This window comes from Aspergillus aculeatinus, assembly GCF_003184765.1.
Source record: "Aspergillus aculeatinus CBS 121060 unplaced genomic scaffold BO66scaffold_2, whole genome shotgun sequence".
Classification (NCBI taxonomy): Eukaryota; Fungi; Ascomycota; class Eurotiomycetes; order Eurotiales; family Aspergillaceae; genus Aspergillus; species Aspergillus aculeatinus.
Window position 1 is genome coordinate 36,157 of NW_020291471.1, and position 18,343 is coordinate 54,499.

Below are 18,343 nucleotides of genomic sequence, written 5' to 3' on the forward strand. Positions count from 1 at the left end.
GGGGGGGGGAGTTGCCTGGCGCTAGAACTTGGAATATGGTTTTCCGTGCTGTGTAGAAAGGTTGCTTTGAGAGATGCTGAATATCATTGTTACGCTTGAACTATAAGTATTTTTATGAACAGCGTGTCATAAGATGGCTGAGTGAGTAACTTTCGATAAATGAAGCTGGAAGAAATAGAAGATGGTCGCTGTGAGCAAGTTGGGAGAAAGTCATCGAACCCAAGTGCCTGAATCCTAAGGCGGCTACTGAGGCTGACCGCATCCATTCTCATGCTCAGTTTTTGTCAAACCCCTTGATACAAATAGGGATAAGATCTTTTGGCCTTTTTCTCCCCTTCAAGCAGTGCTATATTCACTTTATCCTCAAACATAGTCACACTTGAAGATAGCCAGCCAGTCCTGACTCCGACACTCCGCCGGTCATGGCAGCACATGACTGCTTTTCAAATGCGGCCTGAGTCATCATAATTTTACCCTACAAGCGGCTACGGTGCAATTCACATGATCTATTGGGGGGGGCACTTATGATAAATGATGTTGATCTAGGGCTGTCGAACCAGGATGGATTCGCATCCGGTGATCCCGCTTCCTATCTATTCCGACCGTGGATGTCCAACAAGACGGCTTCGAAGATCTCCTTTACAAGACCCTCACTCTCATCCACATTGCTGATTAGCTCCGAGATCATCATATGAGTCATCTGCGCATATTCCGAGTACCTTTCTTTCAGCCCCAACACCTCGAAAGTCTCTCTGGCCGCGTCGGTATTGCCGTCGGCGAAAGCCACCTCCAACTGCTGCATCTGCGCAGGAGTGGTCCTCTCCAGCGCCTCAACCAGTAACCAAGTACATTTGCGCTCGACAATGTCCGTGCCCACTTTGCCCGTGGTCCGCGGATCCCCGAAGACGTCCAGGTAGTCGTCTTGAACCTGAAAGTACACGCCCAGCTGCAACGATATGTCCTTGAGGACCGAGAGGTTCGCGGGGGTAGCGAGACGCAGGTAGTGCACTGCCAGCCCCAGCGGCAGATAGACGGTATTGTAGGCGGTCTTTGATACGCCCAAGAAAGCGTACGTCTGGCGGGTATGGTTCTGGAAGCCCTGGAAGGACGACTTGGCAACGTGGGTGTCCGCCACCCCGCCGAGATCTTCCTGGAGGAGGGCCTCGTCGAAGACCTCGAGGAGCTGCATGTAGCACGGATGCGTCGCAAAGTATTTGCGAAGCAGGTAGCGAGCGCAGGAGCGCAGAAGGAGTGCATCGCCGATGGCACTTAGGCCGACGTTGGCCTGCAGGTACCGGCAGAGCTTGTTGCGCCGGAAGATCGACCCGTCCATCATGTCGTCGTCGATCAGGTAGGCCGCGTGCACGATCTCAAGAATCCACCCAATCATCGAGAGATCGCGCGCCTGCTGAGCCGTGAGTCCTTGCGCCAGAAGTCGCTGGCCAGTTCGTAGAGGCATCAGGCCGCGCGACCGCTTGCCTCCCTGTGTCGACTCGCGGACACACTGTACTTTTATTAGGTCACGTTCTCATGCAGGGGCGGGCAGGGAAGTAAGGGCTGGCAGGGAGAACAATATACCTTTTCAAGCCTCTTTATGACACTGCTTGGTGTATTCAAGGATGCGACATGTTCCCGGATGTCATGGAGCAATTCTTCTAGAACCGCATCGAAGCCGGCCATGGCAGAGTCAAATGCCGCAGGCTTCTTCGGGATAGAACAAGGTTGTAAGATTTGGCAGTGGCTTACGCGCACCTTAACTGGTTGATTGCTGAGGATCTGGTGCTTGTCTGCTGCGTTGACTCGGTAATCCTCGTCTTCATGCGTCGGATCGGGTAACGAGGAAGGCAGGAGATCCAGCAAATCCGATTGACCGGACAACAACTGTAAGGATTCACGAAGCATCCTGGAGGAGTCCTTGCCCGGGTCCTGGAAGGTACCGACAAGCTCGTGGGTAATGATGGTTCTACCAGGTACTTTAACACGGAGGTAAGTGGTGATGGCGTCGACGACACAGGCGTTCGGTGTGCTCTGTGCAGAAACCGCACCTTCCGTGACCCAGATAATGCTTCTTAGTTTGCCCATGAGAGCCACCAACTGCTCCACAAAAGTCCCGTCAAATGAGTCCTCTTTCCAAAAGCCGCTCAACAGGACACACACGGTATCTTGCTGCAGTAAGACATCGGACTTGCCGGCATAGTCCATTGGATAGACAGGGACATCCCTCAAGTCATGATCTTCACACCACTCTTTGAGTGCCTGTACAACGGCGGGCGGATGGCGGCCATTGTGAATGACCACATAAGGGTGAGTCCGGTTGACGGCAGTGGATGTCATCACGCTATGGAGGTATAGACTGGGGTCTTCGAAGTCCCTGGCACAAGAGTCCAGTCCAGAAAAGCCAGTTGAGCCGAGGACCTGATCCCATTCAGCTTCGCTGATGGTGGGTCCCAGACGTCTGCCTTCGTTGACACCTATGTCCCACGGGTCATCTGTCAGCTTTAGAGATGTCAGGGGATGATAGCAAGACAAATAGCACATACCTGCCCACCACCCTGGCAGTGTCCCAAAAATAATCGACCATCTCAACGGCGGATTGGTGAGTTCTAAAAGGACGAGCTTACCCCCAGGCTTCAGCAGCTGTCTCAAACTTCGCATTGTCGTTCGGATACTTGGTGTGGCGTGAATTACATCCGCCGCCACAATTACGTCGTATAATCCAGGTTCAAAGCCCTGGGCCGCCACATCTTTGCTGATATCAAGTACTTTGAAGTTGACCTTTGACGCCCACGGGGCGAGAACTTGCCGAGCTTTCGCAAAGAATCCAGGCGAGATATCGGTAAAGTCGTATTGTTGTAAGGGCAAGCCACTTGCATCCTTGCTTAGATCTTGGAGAATACGCAGTGCTGACGCCCCAGTTCCAGCGCCAACCTCAAGAACCCTCATTCCTGAACTGGTGTTCTCGGACACTGTCCTCTGGATTGCTTCCGATACCTGATCTTGGCACTGATGCATGCCAATCGCCGAGCGGTAGTATTCAGCAAGAAGATCGCCGTCAAGCATCAGAGACAAAGGCTGTACTTTGCGTTGCAAAATCTGGCCCAAGTTGTTTCCAATCCTACATAATAACTCCCCTTCCGCACCACAACCCTTGGCAGCATGAACAATTTCCTCTTTGGTTCGCACATCGGGAGGAGTCAAATCTTGATCCCGGGAAAGTTTGAGGGCGGCGACGAGAGAGCGGTGCTGGTCGCTCAAGCGACCAATATCGTCATCGGTCAACTCATCTAGGGCTGTTTCTGCAAAGAACTTGGCGGCAGCGTTTAGCGAGTGGATCATTTGCTTGACGAGTTGGTCAGACGTCTCGTTCTTCTGCCCTCCCTCGTCCAAGGTGGAAGAGTCTTCCGTGGACGTTGGGCAGCAAGCTCTATCCGCACTGACAACTGCCGGAGTCCCCACCCAGTATCGCCGGGCATGGTTCCACGGATAAGGCGGGAGGTCGACGATGAATCGAGGAGGAGCCTGCCATGCCTGTGATGGAACGTTCACAGCTTCGATGTCAACTGCACCACCTTTCATGACCACGGTGCCTGCCAATTCAAGCATACTGGACAATCCATCCGCTTTTCGCATTATGCACGAAGCGTAGCCCACACTCTTCTGCATGTCCAAGTCTTTCAGAATCTGGCTGACCGGACCCAGAAGGGTGGCATGAGGCCCAACCTCCACCAACAGGTCCAATTTGCGCGAGATTCCGGACAGCTGACACATAGCAAAGACGGCGTCGCAGAATCGGACGGGTTGGGTCATGTTCCGTACCCAATACTCGGGGCCCAGCTCGGTGGTCTCGATGCGGCGCCCAGCCACCGAAGAGTAAAAGTGTACATCACTAGCCCTGTGATGGGGCCGAATGTCCGACAGTGCCTGGCGACAAGGTTCGGCCAGCTGGTGCACATGGGCCGAGTGATACGCTACGCCGACGTTGAGGCGCTTGACGAGAGCTCCGTGCTCGGGCAGAATCTTCTCCAGCTCGCGAATGCCGGCCAAGTCACCAGCCAGCGTCACACTCCTCGGACTGTTATAGCAGGCTACAGCAACAACGCCATTCTCCAGCTGGGACAGGTAAGGCTGAACCTGCTCGGCCGACCATCCGACCGCGAGCATTCCTCCGGCGGTCCGCTTGTGACTACCTTCCAAGCTCGCAATCAGCTGACCTCGGTGAAAGGCCACCTTCAATGCGTCGGAGAAGCTTAAGGCACCCGCAGCGTATGCCGCGGCTATCTCACCACCGGAGTGGCCCACCACCGACGTGGGACGGATATTCCAAGACGACAGCAGATCAATCAGACACAGCTGCAACGCTGTTGTGATGACCTGGTAGACATCGGGGTGATCGATCCTACTGACCTCTCCGTATCGGAATGTTTCGTCTATTTGCGTAATATCCAAATATCAGTAAAATTGCTAGAGATCGGGTCACGATATTGTGATCTCGACTAGGAAGCTCGAAACCCACCTGTCGCTTTCCACGTGCAGCCAAGTGCTTTTAAACACTCGTCAGCCTGAAGAAAAGATTTGCGGACCACCGGATAACGCTGGAAAAGGTCATAGCCCATCCGCTCCCACTGTGCACCCATGCCCGTGAATACGAATCCAATAGCGGGGGCTCGAGCAAGCCTTGTCAACGGACTGGTCTCGCGCGATAGGCTGAGAGCCAATTCATCAATAGACGAGGCCGTGACCGCAACACGATACCGCAACCGCGACCGCTGGGCGAGGGAGTATGCCAAGTTTTGCAGAAATTGGTCTTGATGCGACTGGCGAACAGATTTCAGGTAGTCCACCAGCTGCTGGATCATCATCGAGCCGGATGTCTGGTCGTTGGCCGAAATCAGGAACATTCTGCGGAGTCCGTCGGTTGCGTGACCATTCTCGACAATCTGCAGATCAGATGAGGTTCGTGGCCATGCTGTGCCAGCCGTGAAACTGGAACTAAACCCGTGATCGAGAACAACGTGGGCATTGGTTCCGCCAAACCCAAAACTGTTTACGGAGGCTCTCCGGAGCCCTGTGTGAGGCCATGGGTTCAACTCGCGCGGGATCTGTTGGTGCCATTCCAGACGTACCCGGGTCAGTGAATGGTTTAAGGTGTACATCAAGGGCACAGCACTGGGGGGGGGCACTGGGGGACTGACCTGCATTGCCCACTTGTCAAGGGGGATGTTCGTGTTAGACTGAGAGAAGCCGCACTGCGGAGGAATCATGGCTCGCTCCAGACAGACAATGGCCTTGACGAGTCCAGCCAAGCCACTCGCGCCTTCGAGATGACCGATGTTCCCCTTGACGGAACCCACATGGAGTTGCGGGTTAGAGAAGACCTTGGCGATAGCCCTTGCCTCGACGGCGTCACCGGTCGGCGTCCCTGTCCCGTGCGCCTCGACCAAGACCGTGTCCTCCAAGCGTAGGCCTGCGCTCTGGTAGACCCTGCGTACCAGGGATTCCTGTGCCTCCCCGTTGGGGAAGGCGATTCCTGCAGTCTGGCCGTCGGAGTTGACGCCCGAGGCCCGGATCACCGCGCGGATGGGGTCCCCGTCGCGGACCGCGGCGTCCACCCGTTTGAGGATCACCGAGACGCACCCTTCGCCACGACCGTACCCGGCCGCGCGACTGTCAAACGGATACGACCGTCCGCTGGGTGATAGGACGTTGAGCTGGTGGAGGCCAACATGAAGGTCAGACTGGCAGATCAGGTTGACGCCGCCGACGATGGCCTGCTCCGCCTCCCCACTCAGGATGGCCTGTCGGGCCTGATGCAACGCGACCAGGCTGGCCGAGCAAGCGGTGTCGATAGTCATACTGGGGCCTTTGAGGTTCAGCACATACGAGAGGCGGTTGGCAAGGATGCTCCGGCTGGCGCCCAGAGCAGTGTGGCCACCGATCGCGCATCTGTTCTTGGCTGACAGACTCGCATAATCGTGGGCGAAGGTCCCGACGAAGACGGCCGTGTTGGTGCCACCGATGGACTGCAGCGATACGCCCCCTTTGAGTCAGGTCAGCGGGCGGCGATCTTTTCAGAAGGATACATGAGCCGGCGCAGTACGCACCATTCTCTAGCGCCTCGTATGTAACTTCCAGGAGCAATCGCTGCTGCGGATCCATCGCCTGGGCTTCCTCAGGAGAGATCCGGAACATGGCCGCGTCGAAGCGAGCAATGTCTTCAGTCAGGAAATATGCACCTTCGACCTCAGTCTGCCAAGGAACGAACGATGATCGATTAACCATCCTTTCTGGTGTGATAATGCCCGCACCTCGAAGCTAGGGTTGAGAGAGCCTTACATTCTTCCATGCTTGCAGGTCCTCTTCATCAAGCCGGCCTGCTGGAGGAGGTGACCAGCCATCCGCACCATTTGCCAGCATGTCCCACAGTTGGGTACAAGTAGTCACTCCACCGGGAAGTCGGAGGCCGATGCCAATAACTGCAACGTCGGTCATGATCGAAAAGTGTGTGATAGTAAAATTGCAACTTGTGCTGCAAGCCTCAAGCCTCTGTTGGAGTGAGTGTGTCCACTGCCAGCAGAATTTATGATATTTCTGCATCCGCTATCCGCACTGACTGGCGGGGACAGAAGCACCGGCTGTCCGGTTTTCCGCTGCGACCTCAACACAAACAGCGCCCGCAAGTCCTTCGTAACTTTCCCAGTGGCTCTGAATTGACTCGCAGGTTTCTGCCCCGGGGGCAACATGTCGTCGAATAGCGCTGGAAGCGCTCACTACTCTCGGCTTGAATATACCTCGCATCCTGGGTCACTAGTGCTAGCTAATAGCTGCCAAGTAGTCCCGAAAACGCGCCGCTTCCACCTAGGGCTGTCGGAGGGGGCTTTTCGGGTTAACTCGGGTTGGAATCTGCGTAGCAGGGCACGTGTCTGTATTAAACTATCTGGACATAAATTTTCCAAATCGACGCAAACCGTATGAAAATGACTGCAATAGACGTGCCGCTACACGCAACTGCACCGCCCCTTGGACCCAACTATCTAGGTTGGAGGTGCTACATCTTCTTCTTCTTGGGCCCTAAATTTAACTAAAATCGGATCGTGTGCAGTACTTGACGTTTTCACACAGTGACATGCGAATCCATGGCTCTGCCCTCTGTTAATCTCAACTACCCAAGAAGATTCATAAACTACGATGTACTCAGCCCAGCGCCGCCAGCATACTTCTTGCCCCATGAAAGCAAAGAAGAACACGAAAGCCGGAAAAACACCATACACCACAATACCGCACCGAAGATTCTCAAAGCCGATGGATTGTGCAATCGGCCTTGAGGTCCGGCAGCGGGTCCGCGCAGATCGCCTCCCACCAGCCATCCAAGAAGTTCTCGCAATAGAGCCGGAACCACGGCGTGAAGGTGAACTGCGAGTCGCCCAGCATGCGCTGCAGCTCCGAGCGCGTGACATAGCGGTAATCCCGGATCTCCTCGGCATTGACATCAAGGCGGACATCGGCTTTGCAGAGGAAGACCGAGGCAACTAGAGCAGGCCACGCAGTTAGCACCGGTGCCACGCCCGATTTTCATACCGAGTCAGCGAGCCCCCCTCCCTTTTCCCCAACAAGAAAGAAAAAATAGAGGACAGCTGGCTTACTCTCATGCTCTCCCCAGCGCGCGTCACTAAGGCACCGGTAGTGCATCCGCGTGGCGAAGTGCAACGACGCAAGCGCGACGTCGTCCGGGGTCACGCCCAGCTCGTGCTGGAGCTTGCGCTGCGCCGCGCGCCGGGATCCCGCGATGCCGCCGGTTTCCGTCGCGACTGCGAGCGGGTGGGAGCAGCACGTGTTGGTCCATTGGTTGGGCAGGGTGATCTTGTGGCTGGCGCGCTGGTGGATCAGGAGGCGGTTCTGGGTGTCGAAGAGGAGAACGGAAAAGGCTCGGTGGAGGAGGCCGCGGTCGATGTTGGCGAGTTGGTGGCCTAGACGTGATGGGTGGGTTGGGATACCAGCTGGTGGTTTGAGAAGGGGAAAGGATATTTCCACGCGTGACTTACAGACTCTCTTGCTGGCCATGCCGATTTCCCTATCTTCCTCGTCGACAACGATGCACATTTCCTCCATCAATGCATCTTGGCTTGGTGGCGGGTCCCCGGTGCGCGTGGCGGATGCGAGGGCTTTGTTGGCTGAGACGTCCAGCGGTTGGACGTCTGGGAATAGGTGGAAGATGTTCTCGGAGGTGGGTTGGGGTAGGTTGAACTTGGGCACAGTAGCTGACATTGCGGGTACTTGGGGTTGTGTGTTGAAGGTGAAGGAATTGTGGGAGAGTAGACGATGCGTTGGGCCTCACGGCGGTGCATTGTTTATGTTGAGCCCTACTGCCGGGGCGGTTGGAACCGGCTGTGCGCATCCCATGCTTGTCGCCACCGGCTGTCGTGTCCAGCTTGACATAAAGTGCAGGAGATGAGGTTGCGTCTGGTGAGTATTAACACAATCATCCTGAAATGTCCTGAATCACCCTGTGCAGCAACCTAATCCACGTTGAGCAGTCACGCACACCCGCCTCATTCGAAGAATCAGAAAGAATAGACCGGATGGCAGCGATCTCTCTCAGCTCCGTGGCCGCGTACGTCTTCGTTGGAAAGACGGCGAGCGTGGCCGGTGTTCTTGCCCCGGAGATGCAGAAAGCCGGCGCACGCACGTTCATCTTCATCACTGAGTCCACGGGTCCGAACGCAGCTCTCGCGAACATCATCCAGGATCTCCAAGCAGCTGAAGCCATGGTGCTACTCTACACAGACGGCCTGTCTCAGGCTGATCGTCTGAAGACGGTAGTCGGGCTCTGGACCACGGAAGGCCGTCACATCGGAGGCGTGATCTACGACCAGACGGACGCGGTAGTAAGTGCCTTGCATGACCTTCCATGACGTTGTGACTAATTGTGTCGTGCAAGCCCGATGATCTCGGGGATGTTCTTTACCACGCCGCGGGGATGCAGAATCTACACCAGAGCACCGCCACGCTGCAGTTGGACTTTTTTCTCGTCTACCACGAGAAGGACACTCCTGCTGCCGCGATGGCCAAGCGCTTGGCTCGCCACCGGTCTCGTTTTGGGCTCCCACTTACGTCGCTGGAGCTCGAGTGTAGACCCTGGGTCGCGGACGCAGTCGAGACCCAGATTCTGACAGGCTTTCGATCAGTCTTCCCAAACCCCGCTCAGGCAGAGGGACGGAATCAGCACCCAAGACCCGGGACGGGGAGTGTGTACTCTTCATCCTCGGGTGACGGTACTGCCCAGACGGAGCCGACCACCCCTGGTGGCTCGAGTGCATACGGGAGCTCGCCTCTCCCCGCAATTTCTCCCTTGGAAGAGTGCGATCCGAAATTTGACCAAGGCTTGGCTGGCGGAACAGATCATTCTCCGATCAAGGTGAATACTGGATCTCTGTTTCTGTTCGATCTTGCCGCAGAGCAAATCGCCAGTCTCCTCGCCATGGAAGCTGACGAAATTGACCTTGATGCCCCGGTCGCAGCCCTCGGAGTCGACTCTCTGATTGCCACTGCCTTCTGCAATTGGCTGGAGACAGAGGCCAAAGTACAAGTGGTCCCATTCGAGTTTCTGGAGGCGGAGTCGCTGCGGCGTTTCATCCAGCATGTCATTCATCCTCGAGAAGAATCGTAGCATGATTGTATATAGCACATAGGTATACCATTCTATCGAGCCCTACGTTCCTTTTGAGGATATCAGTCCAGGAGCTTGGAGTAGGTGATCGGGGCGACAAGGTACCAAACCAAACTCGCCGTGTACATTCTCGCGCCGTAGACGGCGAACTTAGAGTCGCTCAGTGTCTATAAGGAACAGACCGCGGCCTACGTGGGCGAGGGAGACGTCGTACGGGATGTTGTTCTAGGGTTCTGGGGAAAGGGGGGGGGCTGAAGGATTTCAGCGATCTCAACGATCTGAGCGATATCAGCGCTGTAGGACTTGCGAAGAAAGTCGATCAATAAGCACCGAGGGTATGCCTCCCACACGACTAGGGGGGTCAGGGTGTGGAACGTCATGTAATTGCGTTCGTGCTGCCGTGACTTCGCCGTTGATGGTTGCGTGAAAGCTTTCCGGGAGATGGTGCACTGCTGGTAGCAGGCGTCCAGAGCCGTAGTAAAGCACCGCATGAGGTGTTGCACTGCGTGACGCGTGAAGGCCTAGCTCAACGACGATGGGGGCATATCAATGTACCGTAGAATACAGCATGGAATGCGATCATTCATCGGAATTAACAGGTAACTCTCGATTCTATGCCTGCAATTATTCGCGCCGCATCAGCATGGGTAGCTTGAGGAAAAGGGAGGCCGGCAAAAGGAGAAGGTGGGTTGACAGGCAGCATGAGTAGGGCAAAGATGTGTCGGCAGCGACCGACTGAAGTGAATGAACATCACAGAGAAGAACTTTCGCTGGGTTTCTCGGAAAACAACGGTGTGAGGACATTAGATGAAAAGGAAGTGTAAGAAGAAAAAACAAGAGGCAAAAACATACAACAGAAGGGATTCGCTGGTGGTCACCCACCCAACTACTAACCTCCCGGCGTGTGGCTTGAGTACGGCTGAGCGGACGGGAAGCCCTATTTTCCACACCCTGTGGTCGTATGTGCTTGAGGCCTGGCTTCAAGAAAATATGACTGGACGCGTGGGTCTTCGAAAGAATGACAGGGTTGAGAGTATGATCCCAAGAACAAACTCGATGGGATTCATTGTGTTTTTGGTTTGCAGCGTGACGGGAGCAACTGATTAGACAGAAAAGAAGTGGTTTGGAACTTGTAGATGGACTTTCCTTGTAGGCAGCGATCAGGGAAGGGGACTTGTCACATTTTAAGCATGTCCTAACCGATCGATATTTTTGACGACTCCGTCCGGTAGTATCGCCCCGTAACAGTCAATCTGGCTACCAGACATTTCTACGCATCAACAGTACAGTCAAAGACACTTCACACAGCCACCACCGTGATGGAGGAGAGTGACGAGACTCATGTCGGGAGTCAAGATATGCTTTCTGAGCTGGTCATTGCAATCGACCTATGTGGGAATGAGAAGGGAAGGGAATCAATAAATCCGCCACACTGGCTGTGTCTTGAACTCAGAAATACGAATTCTAAATTGAAAATAAAATTGGATGAATAGGTAAATTAACCGCTATAGCTAGCACCTCCTTGGGTGATCAGACTTGTAGGCACTTGATAGAATGTCGGAGGAGGGTGATCGACCGGATTAACTTGGGGCATCCAGCCTTCCGAATCCCGAGAAAGAATCCCTAAAGCTGAAAACCAACACAGAGTGAGTGGGTGAACCAAGCGTAATAAATACCTTAGCTTATTCGCTTGGTAGACTGCTCGAGGCTGGACTCGAGAGAGATCGATTGACCTGATTAAGTGGGGAGGGGGGTGCATTCAGCCTCCCGGATCCTAAGACAAAGGACTCATGTATGTCCGCTCAGAGCAGTGAGCGATGCCACCGCATTGAACACCAACAAAGTTTGGTCCACCCAATCATCCACTCTCCGTTCTGTGCAAGCAACTGGACTGTACCTTTGTCACTTACGTATGTCAAAGATGCCATTATCCTCTTTGCAGTCTGGTAAAATTAGATTCTTTCATCCCGCCCAGGTATAAGACATGTGCACCGAGCACCCCAAACATCTTCACTTCTCCATCTCGTCTACCCAGCGATCGACCTCACCCACTTCAACTGCCCAAGCCCCTCTCTTTCCGAGCCTACAGCCCAAGCGACATCCAGAACTGGCAAGCCTGATCCCACGAGGATGGAATTGTGGTGCTCAGATCCCGACGCCCAATTCGACCAGCAAAATTGGAGTAGGTGATTTCGTCATCTCATTCATCTAGCGAGCTGAATGGGGGTGGACATTCCAGGCTGATCATGCATCAATATGCTATAGAAACGTCCCACGACGAAGTGACCTACCTCGAGGGTTACAAGGCTTCTACTCGAAAGGTTGCGTACGAAGCCAGATACAGCTCGAACGGCCACATTGCAGACCAAGGGACTCTTCGGACTACCTACATCGGTGTCATCTTTGCGTGTAACAAGAGTTTTCACCCATCATCCGGCATTGACAGTGAATTCTTCCTCGTCTGAGATGTTCCTGAGCCCCTGACGACGTCCGATGGTGAGAAGACGAAGGGGGCAGGGGAGGAAGGGTCACCGATCCGCCCCTTTCTCCACCAATGCACCGATTTGTACATCGCCAGGTCCTTCCACGACCTCGTTAGGCTGGTGTATCCACACCTCGAAGTCATTTTCACAGCCGAGTTGCGTCGCCCCCGTCCCCAGACTCTGGACGCATATCTTGCTCGTACCCACCTTGCCTTCCAGCTGCTGCCCGACCCGGAGAACGAGAACGCCGCGAGGGTCGAGCCCTGTCCGTGCCCATGTCCGGACCACAGCGCGTCGGTCGACTGGAATAAATTGATGGCGACGAGCCGTGCGCAGCAGGTCATGGAGGGGGTTCCTCTCTTTGCGTTCTCGGATGTCGAGGACTTTCGCGGCCTACACCATCACCGCGTGTTTGCAGTCACGATCAATGGGATCACCTTGCTCTACAAACCGGCCCGGAACAACGCCTGTCTGGTTGACGAGGCCGAAATGCTGAGGAAAGTGGCCGCGTTGCCCGAGCGGAGGAGTCCTGCGCGTGCCCAAGCTCGAAGGGATCCTGGGGGCGGGTACGCCGTACGCGGGGATTCTCATGACCTATATCCATCCGGGGACCCCGTTGTGGGATCTGGTCGAATCGGGGCGAGTGGAAGACCCAGCCGAGTGCCAGAAGTGGTTGGGTCAGATCTCGAACGCTGTTCGAGCCCTGCATCAGCATCGGTGTTATGTGCGAGACCTCCAGCCGGGCAATGTGGTGGTCGACGGCAACCGCGATGCTTGGCTGATCGACTTTGAAGGTATTCGGGGGCGGCAAAGGGCCGAGGAATTTCCGGATGATGACCCCGAAACTGCAGACCTGCGTGACTTGGCCTACATGCAGGCGTATCTGGAGATGCACGGCCGGAAAGCACGCGAGGCAGCACGCCCTGGCCGCCGAGTCGGGATTTGGTTTGGTCGCGTGCGCAGGCGTCTGTCCGGTCCCTTCTTCCGCAAGCATTTCTTGGTTCCTTTCAGCCTCCTGGTCGCTCTTCTGCTCGTTCACTGCCTCGGCCTTTGGCCTGGCCTCTCTAGCCGCCTGTTCGCCAACTTTCCCACGCTACTGTGCGCTCTCTTCTGCATTCGCCTATCTGCTTTCCTGTTCAACCGGGTGTTCTGATCTGCTGATGTTTCTTGCCCCACCCGCGCCCCCCTCCCTCCACGCACCTCCTCTTCTTTGCTATCGTCTTTGTTCTTTCGGTTTTGGATGGATACGAAAACAACCCAATTGACAGAAAACCTGTACAAAGCGGCCGGGGGCCGTGGTCATAGTGCATGTAAGCCCGTTCCGCCCACATAGCACCCCTCTACCATTGCCTCTACAACGTTCAATGTCACTGTCATCTAGTACCGTGTGCACCTCGTAGGAATTTAGATCCTTACTCCAGCTCTGCCCACGGTGATTCCTGCGCGGGATGCCAAGAGCCCCTGTGGCTCCTGTGGCTGTGGAACAGCTTTTCCACCACTGCACTAGCCACAGGAGCCACCGGGAGTTACCTTGTCCTTTCAGTATCTTCATCATGAGCCTTAGGTTACCTACTCATATACAAATGTCTATCTAGTATGTATTGATTCCTTACAGTCTGAATTCTGCAGCTGGGGGGACCTGCAGTCGTACTGCCGCCGCTCTCTCAAACCCCTCCGCTATCCGGCGAACTACGGAGTACTGAGTAGGTAACTTGAAGATCCAGCCTGGAGCCTGGAGCCCAGGTACACAGCCCACCAACCAATCAACCCCCACTAATCTCCGACCCACAACCCCACCACTCAAGCTGCATACAGAAAAAAACACCTCTCCCCGGACACTGCATATCCAACTCTTCTCCCCAACAATCACCTCCAGCATCCCCACTCATCTATCCTATACCAAAATATCATCACCATCATCACCACAACCATAAACCCCAAAATGCCACCGCCACCACCACCACCACCCTCCACAAAAACCTTCACCCACCCCCCGACCCTAGAACCGTATACCCTCCCCCTCCCAACTTTCCTCACCACCCCACACCACCCCCACGACCACCCCCACACCCTCACCCCAACCACGCATATCGTAACCGGCGCCTTAATCTTCGCCCCGAACCCTTCACCAACAACCACAACCACAACCACAACCACAACCACAACCACAACAACAACAACACCACCACCACCACCACCCCCCAACCAACCCATCCGCATCCTCCTCCTCCGCCGCGCCCCAACCGACTCCCACCCAGGCCGATGGGAAAGCCCCGGCGGCTCCTGCGACGCCACCGACGCCTCCGTCCTCGCCGGCGCGGCCCGCGAGGTGTACGAGGAGACGGGGCTGCGGGTGTCACGGTTCCGGGCGCTGGTCGGGGTGGATGCGTGGGAGGTGGTGCGGGCGGATGGGGTCCGGAAGGTGGTCAAGTTTACGTTTTTGGTGGAGGTGGAGCCTCCCTCCGTAACGCGATCGGGGGGCGAGGGGGTGCAGGGGGGCCAGGTTGATGGTGGTGGAGTGGGCGGGATCCGGCTCGAGCCCGCCGAGCATGATGCGTTGGTGTGGGCGACGGAGGAGGAGGTGCGGGCGGGGGTGGTTTGGTTGCGCGGGGAGAGGGTGCGGATGGAGTTTGTGGGGAGGCAGCGGGAGAATTATCTTAGGGGGTTTGAGGTTTTGCGGTCTTTGCGGGGGGGTTTGTGAGTTGGTGGAATTTGGGAGGGGGGAGGGGTTGGGTAGTGAGTGATGGATGTTTGGATTTGTGAAGGGGATGGATGGTTGTAGGTGTGCTTGGTTTGAGGGGTGTGTTGGGATTACTATCTTTACCCTAAGCTGTGATGGAATGCTCGCCTAACGAGAAAATATAGGTCGATGCTTATTTGTACAGTTATTTGAATGAAGATTCAAACTATCTACTCGTTATGTTCATCGACTTCGTCATGTCCCCTTCCACAAGGGCAATCGCGGCCCAAGATCGGTTCCTCCCAGTCCTCACCGACCCAATAGTCCTCCAAATCGATGTCATACTCCACCCAATCGTGGACCTCCCATTCCTCCCACACCGTCGTATCCTGCACTAGTCACTCCGACCGAGTGGTGTTCGTCGTCTCGAACAGCACGCGCTTGTAGGTCGTCAACGGGATCGCGGCGTGGTCGGTGACCTCCAAGACGAGGTGGAGGGTCCAGCAGCCGGAGGCGTTGGAGCTCTTGCCGTCGCAAACCACATCCGCGCCGGGGATCGTGACCTGTGCGCGCTGTCCGTTCCCAGAAACTGTGAAGTTCAACGTCGGGATCTGGTTGTCCACATTCCAATCCGTCGAGCCGGGCTCCTTGTACTGGAACCACCGGAACGAGAGGCTGTCGCGGTCGGGATCGTAAGTCCCGGACGCATCCAGCGTCACGGTCGCATTGGGCGTCGAGGCGATGACCAGCGGGGTGAGGTCGGCATGCTCGTTGACCACGACCACGGGGTGGTGGTTGGCCTTACTCTCGTTGGCGGGGAGGGCCCACTGCATGCGGGCGGCAAAGTCATTCTGATACGCGTCTCTCCACCGCCAGATGGCCGCGTGGTTAGAGGTGTAGGTCCGGTTGTTCTGGCCGATGACCCGGTCGGCGGCGTCGCTGTACTGCCGGTACTTCACCTGCTGCGAGAGATCCACCAGGGAGTAGCGGCCGCCCCAGGATCCGTAGTCGGGCTGCTCGCGCACGCCCAGACCGTTCTGGATGAGATACAAGAACGTCGGGGTGTCCCCCTCCATGATGAACTTGTAGTCCGGGTACTCCTTGCCGTAGGTCCCGATCTGGATGTTCTTCTTCAGCCAGGCGGCGGACACCTTGGTGAAGTCCGGGCCACCGACGTCGAAGTTGTAGTATTCCTCGCCGGAGATGGCGGCCCAGGCGGCCAGGCCGTACTGGTTCCAGCCGTGCATGGAGGCGATGTAGAAGATGTCGGGGAACTGCTCGCGGATCCAGAGGCCGCTGTCATCCTGGTCGGAGATGGTGTAGACGCGCAGCTGGCCGCGGAGACGGGCCGCCTCGGTCGCGTTGAAGTTGTGCTGGACGTAGTACAGGGTCTCGGCAAGCACGTTCACCCCGCCCCACCCGAGGACCCACAGGGGTTCATCGACCGGTTGGCGGAGTCGGTTCAGCAGCAGCTCTGCGCCGGAACTGAGGTTTTGGCCGGGACCAACGCCTTGCATTCCGTAAACCTGGATTTGATTAGTGGGGTTCGTGTAACGACGGATGGAATGCTTACAGCTGGGCCGGACTTGACAACACTGTGGAGGTACTCCGCTGAGGGGTATGGGGAGGACGGTGAAGTGTGCTGGTTCAGGTTGTCCACCACCTCGGCATATGCATCGACCACTGCCGAGATCTGCTCGGGATACACACTGTCTTTCAGCCAGGTGGAAGTGACGGCCGTCATGCCTTCGATCTGGAACTGATTGCTGTAGAGCAGGAATCGCACAAAGGATTCTGTGTCATCGGGCTCATTGGAGATGTCCGAGAGAACGAAGACGCGGGGCTTGGACGCATAGGTCAGAAGCGAGGAGCGGTTAACAGCCGTAGTGGCGTCTGCCACAAGGGCATTGAGACAACCAAGCAGCAGCAGAGAGAGTCGTCTCATGATGATTGTGTATTCAAGAGATGTGACTTTGAAGAAGAAACAGCGATCAAAGTCGCGTTGAGAAGGTGGGAGCCAAGCCGATTTATATGGGAGTTGCGGGGACGACAGAGAACTAGTTCTTGGCAGTTGAGAAGGACAGATGGCGATGAGTCGAACTGATGATGTTATTGCCCGTTGTATAGGGCCACTGAGCCTGGGGTATCCACCGCCTTGCCGGATTCAGCGACGCCGCAGCCGAGCCGACCGACGGAGGGAGTTTTCGGCTCCAGCCCAGTCTCCGCACTCCGCAACTTCCCTCGTCTGCCTTGCCGTTTCTGCCGTTTCTGCCGGTTCTGCCCATTTTTCCCGACTCTTTCGGCTGGGTGTGGGCTAGTCCCCCCATAACAGGTAGTTCTAACCCCCAGCCAGCGGTTGCAATTACCCCATTAACTCGGCACAGCGAGAGCTCGGAGACGATTCTCCACGGGGTTCTTCCCACTCGTACGGGTATGACCCTGATTCCCCAACAATTTCGCTCTCCATAATTGCACTCATGCAAGGCAGGAAACTTCCTTCCATTTCCACAACAAAAGTTGGCTCCCCCCGTTACCGCCATGACGCGATGAGCCCCAGTACAGAATTCCCACAGAAACCACCAGCCACGGGTGCCCGTCACCGCAGACATTCTCTGCCTCGATCCGCAAAACCCGCGTCAGTGAAAGCGAGCTGTCTCCGGTCGGCGAGAAACGGCTTGTCGTGGGTTCCGCAACATAGCACCAAAAACTGCACCTCTCCCGTTGCAAGGCTCATCGAGGAGAACACAAGTGTACCTTTTCATCAGCACAGCCTGATTTTCCGCCGGTCCCAATGCCCAAGATTGAGTATGCCTTGGGCATCGAGCGCACCCTGGTCGTGCATCGTCAAGGTCATCGGTATCCCGAAGTCTCCCGCAACCACGCGAGATTTTCCGTCAAAGGCGTTCCGACAACACCGGTAGCGGAGAAGGCGGGCGGGACCCTACATAAGGTCGTACCTACGGCGGCGCGGGAGATGTATTCGTATTTCTACCCAGAATGGGAATAGATCATAAAGTCACTGATGGAACTCAAGGGGTGGCCTCAAATGCCTCGTGTCAGACGCTTGGCCATACATGGAAACAGTATTGGTCATGGGCCTTGGACCTCAGATTCGACAGAACGTGAGGTGAGGCCTGGCTGCAGAGCAGGGTGCTGTTATCACCACGGTAATGGTTGTCCTCGGTGGTGCCGAAACATCGGGTGAGGGTTTCTTGGCAAGCGTGTTATTCTTGGCAAGGTTGGTGAGACTGATCTCAATCTCTCCTGACTCTTGGAAATGGTGTTCTGTACCGGCTGCTCGTGTTGCACGGTTGTTTGGTGATCGGGATGTGGATGGATGCTCTAGGGGCCGAAGCGTACTTATAAGCTGAAAAGAAAGGGAAGAGGAAGAGGAGGAACGCTGAGCAAGGCTAGGGAAGGCGAGCTAGCCGAGGAACAGACTGCAAAGAAATCGTAGGTGCGAAAGAGATTAGATGATAGTAGAATGGTAGCAGCATGGCGGGCGGGTGTAGCGGT

The 18,343-nt window shown here is 55.8% G+C and overlaps 6 protein-coding genes across 6 annotated transcripts; 2 read left to right on the top strand and 4 right to left on the bottom strand.

Moving 5' to 3' along the window:
• Positions 1-550: 550 nt before the first annotated feature.
• Positions 551-6,489, bottom strand: BO66DRAFT_467384 (ketoacyl-synt-domain-containing protein; the record flags this gene model as incomplete). Its single annotated transcript, XM_025652563.1, has 7 exons — positions 551-1,504; positions 1,579-2,471; positions 2,541-4,427; positions 4,514-5,099; positions 5,193-6,037; positions 6,102-6,246; positions 6,334-6,489. 7 exons carry the CDS (start codon positions 6,487-6,489, stop codon positions 590-592), a joined length of 5,427 nt encoding a protein of 1,808 aa, XP_025508523.1. The 3' UTR covers positions 551-589.
• A 503-nt stretch (positions 6,490-6,992) lies between these two features.
• Positions 6,993-8,262, bottom strand: BO66DRAFT_425143 (isopentenyl-diphosphate delta-isomerase; the record flags this gene model as incomplete). The annotated part of the gene is made up of 3 exons (XM_025650213.1): positions 6,993-7,526; positions 7,641-7,964; positions 8,040-8,262. 3 exons carry the CDS (start codon positions 8,260-8,262, stop codon positions 7,291-7,293), a joined length of 783 nt encoding a protein of 260 aa, XP_025508524.1. The 3' UTR covers positions 6,993-7,290.
• Positions 8,263-8,354: 92 nt separating this feature from the next.
• Positions 8,355-9,912, top strand: BO66DRAFT_64918 (beta-ketoacyl reductase). Its single transcript, XM_025653466.1, has 3 exons — positions 8,355-8,460; positions 8,532-8,882; positions 8,936-9,912. The coding sequence occupies exons 1-3, from the start codon at positions 8,446-8,448 to the stop codon at positions 9,662-9,664; spliced, it is 1,095 nt and encodes a 364-aa protein (XP_025508525.1). The 5' UTR covers positions 8,355-8,445; the 3' UTR covers positions 9,665-9,912.
• BO66DRAFT_467387 (uncharacterized protein) lies at positions 9,853-10,155 on the bottom strand (the record flags this gene model as incomplete). The annotated part of the gene is made up of 1 exon (XM_025652564.1): positions 9,853-10,155. One exon carries the CDS (start codon positions 10,153-10,155, stop codon positions 9,853-9,855), a length of 303 nt encoding a protein of 100 aa, XP_025508526.1.
• Positions 10,156-13,751: 3,596 nt separating this feature from the next.
• On the top strand, positions 13,752-15,058 carry BO66DRAFT_449450 (NUDIX hydrolase). The gene has a single exon (XM_025651779.1). It carries the CDS (start codon positions 14,090-14,092, stop codon positions 14,846-14,848), a length of 759 nt encoding a protein of 252 aa, XP_025508527.1. The 5' UTR covers positions 13,752-14,089; the 3' UTR covers positions 14,849-15,058.
• Positions 15,059-17,038, bottom strand: BO66DRAFT_64983 (DUF1593-domain-containing protein). The gene is made up of 2 exons (XM_025653467.1): positions 16,401-17,038; positions 15,059-16,353 (listed from the first exon to the last, which is right to left on the bottom strand). The coding sequence occupies exons 1-2, from the start codon at positions 16,770-16,772 to the stop codon at positions 15,226-15,228; spliced, it is 1,500 nt and encodes a 499-aa protein (XP_025508528.1). The 5' UTR covers positions 16,773-17,038; the 3' UTR covers positions 15,059-15,225.
• Positions 17,039-18,343: the final 1,305 nt, after the last annotated feature.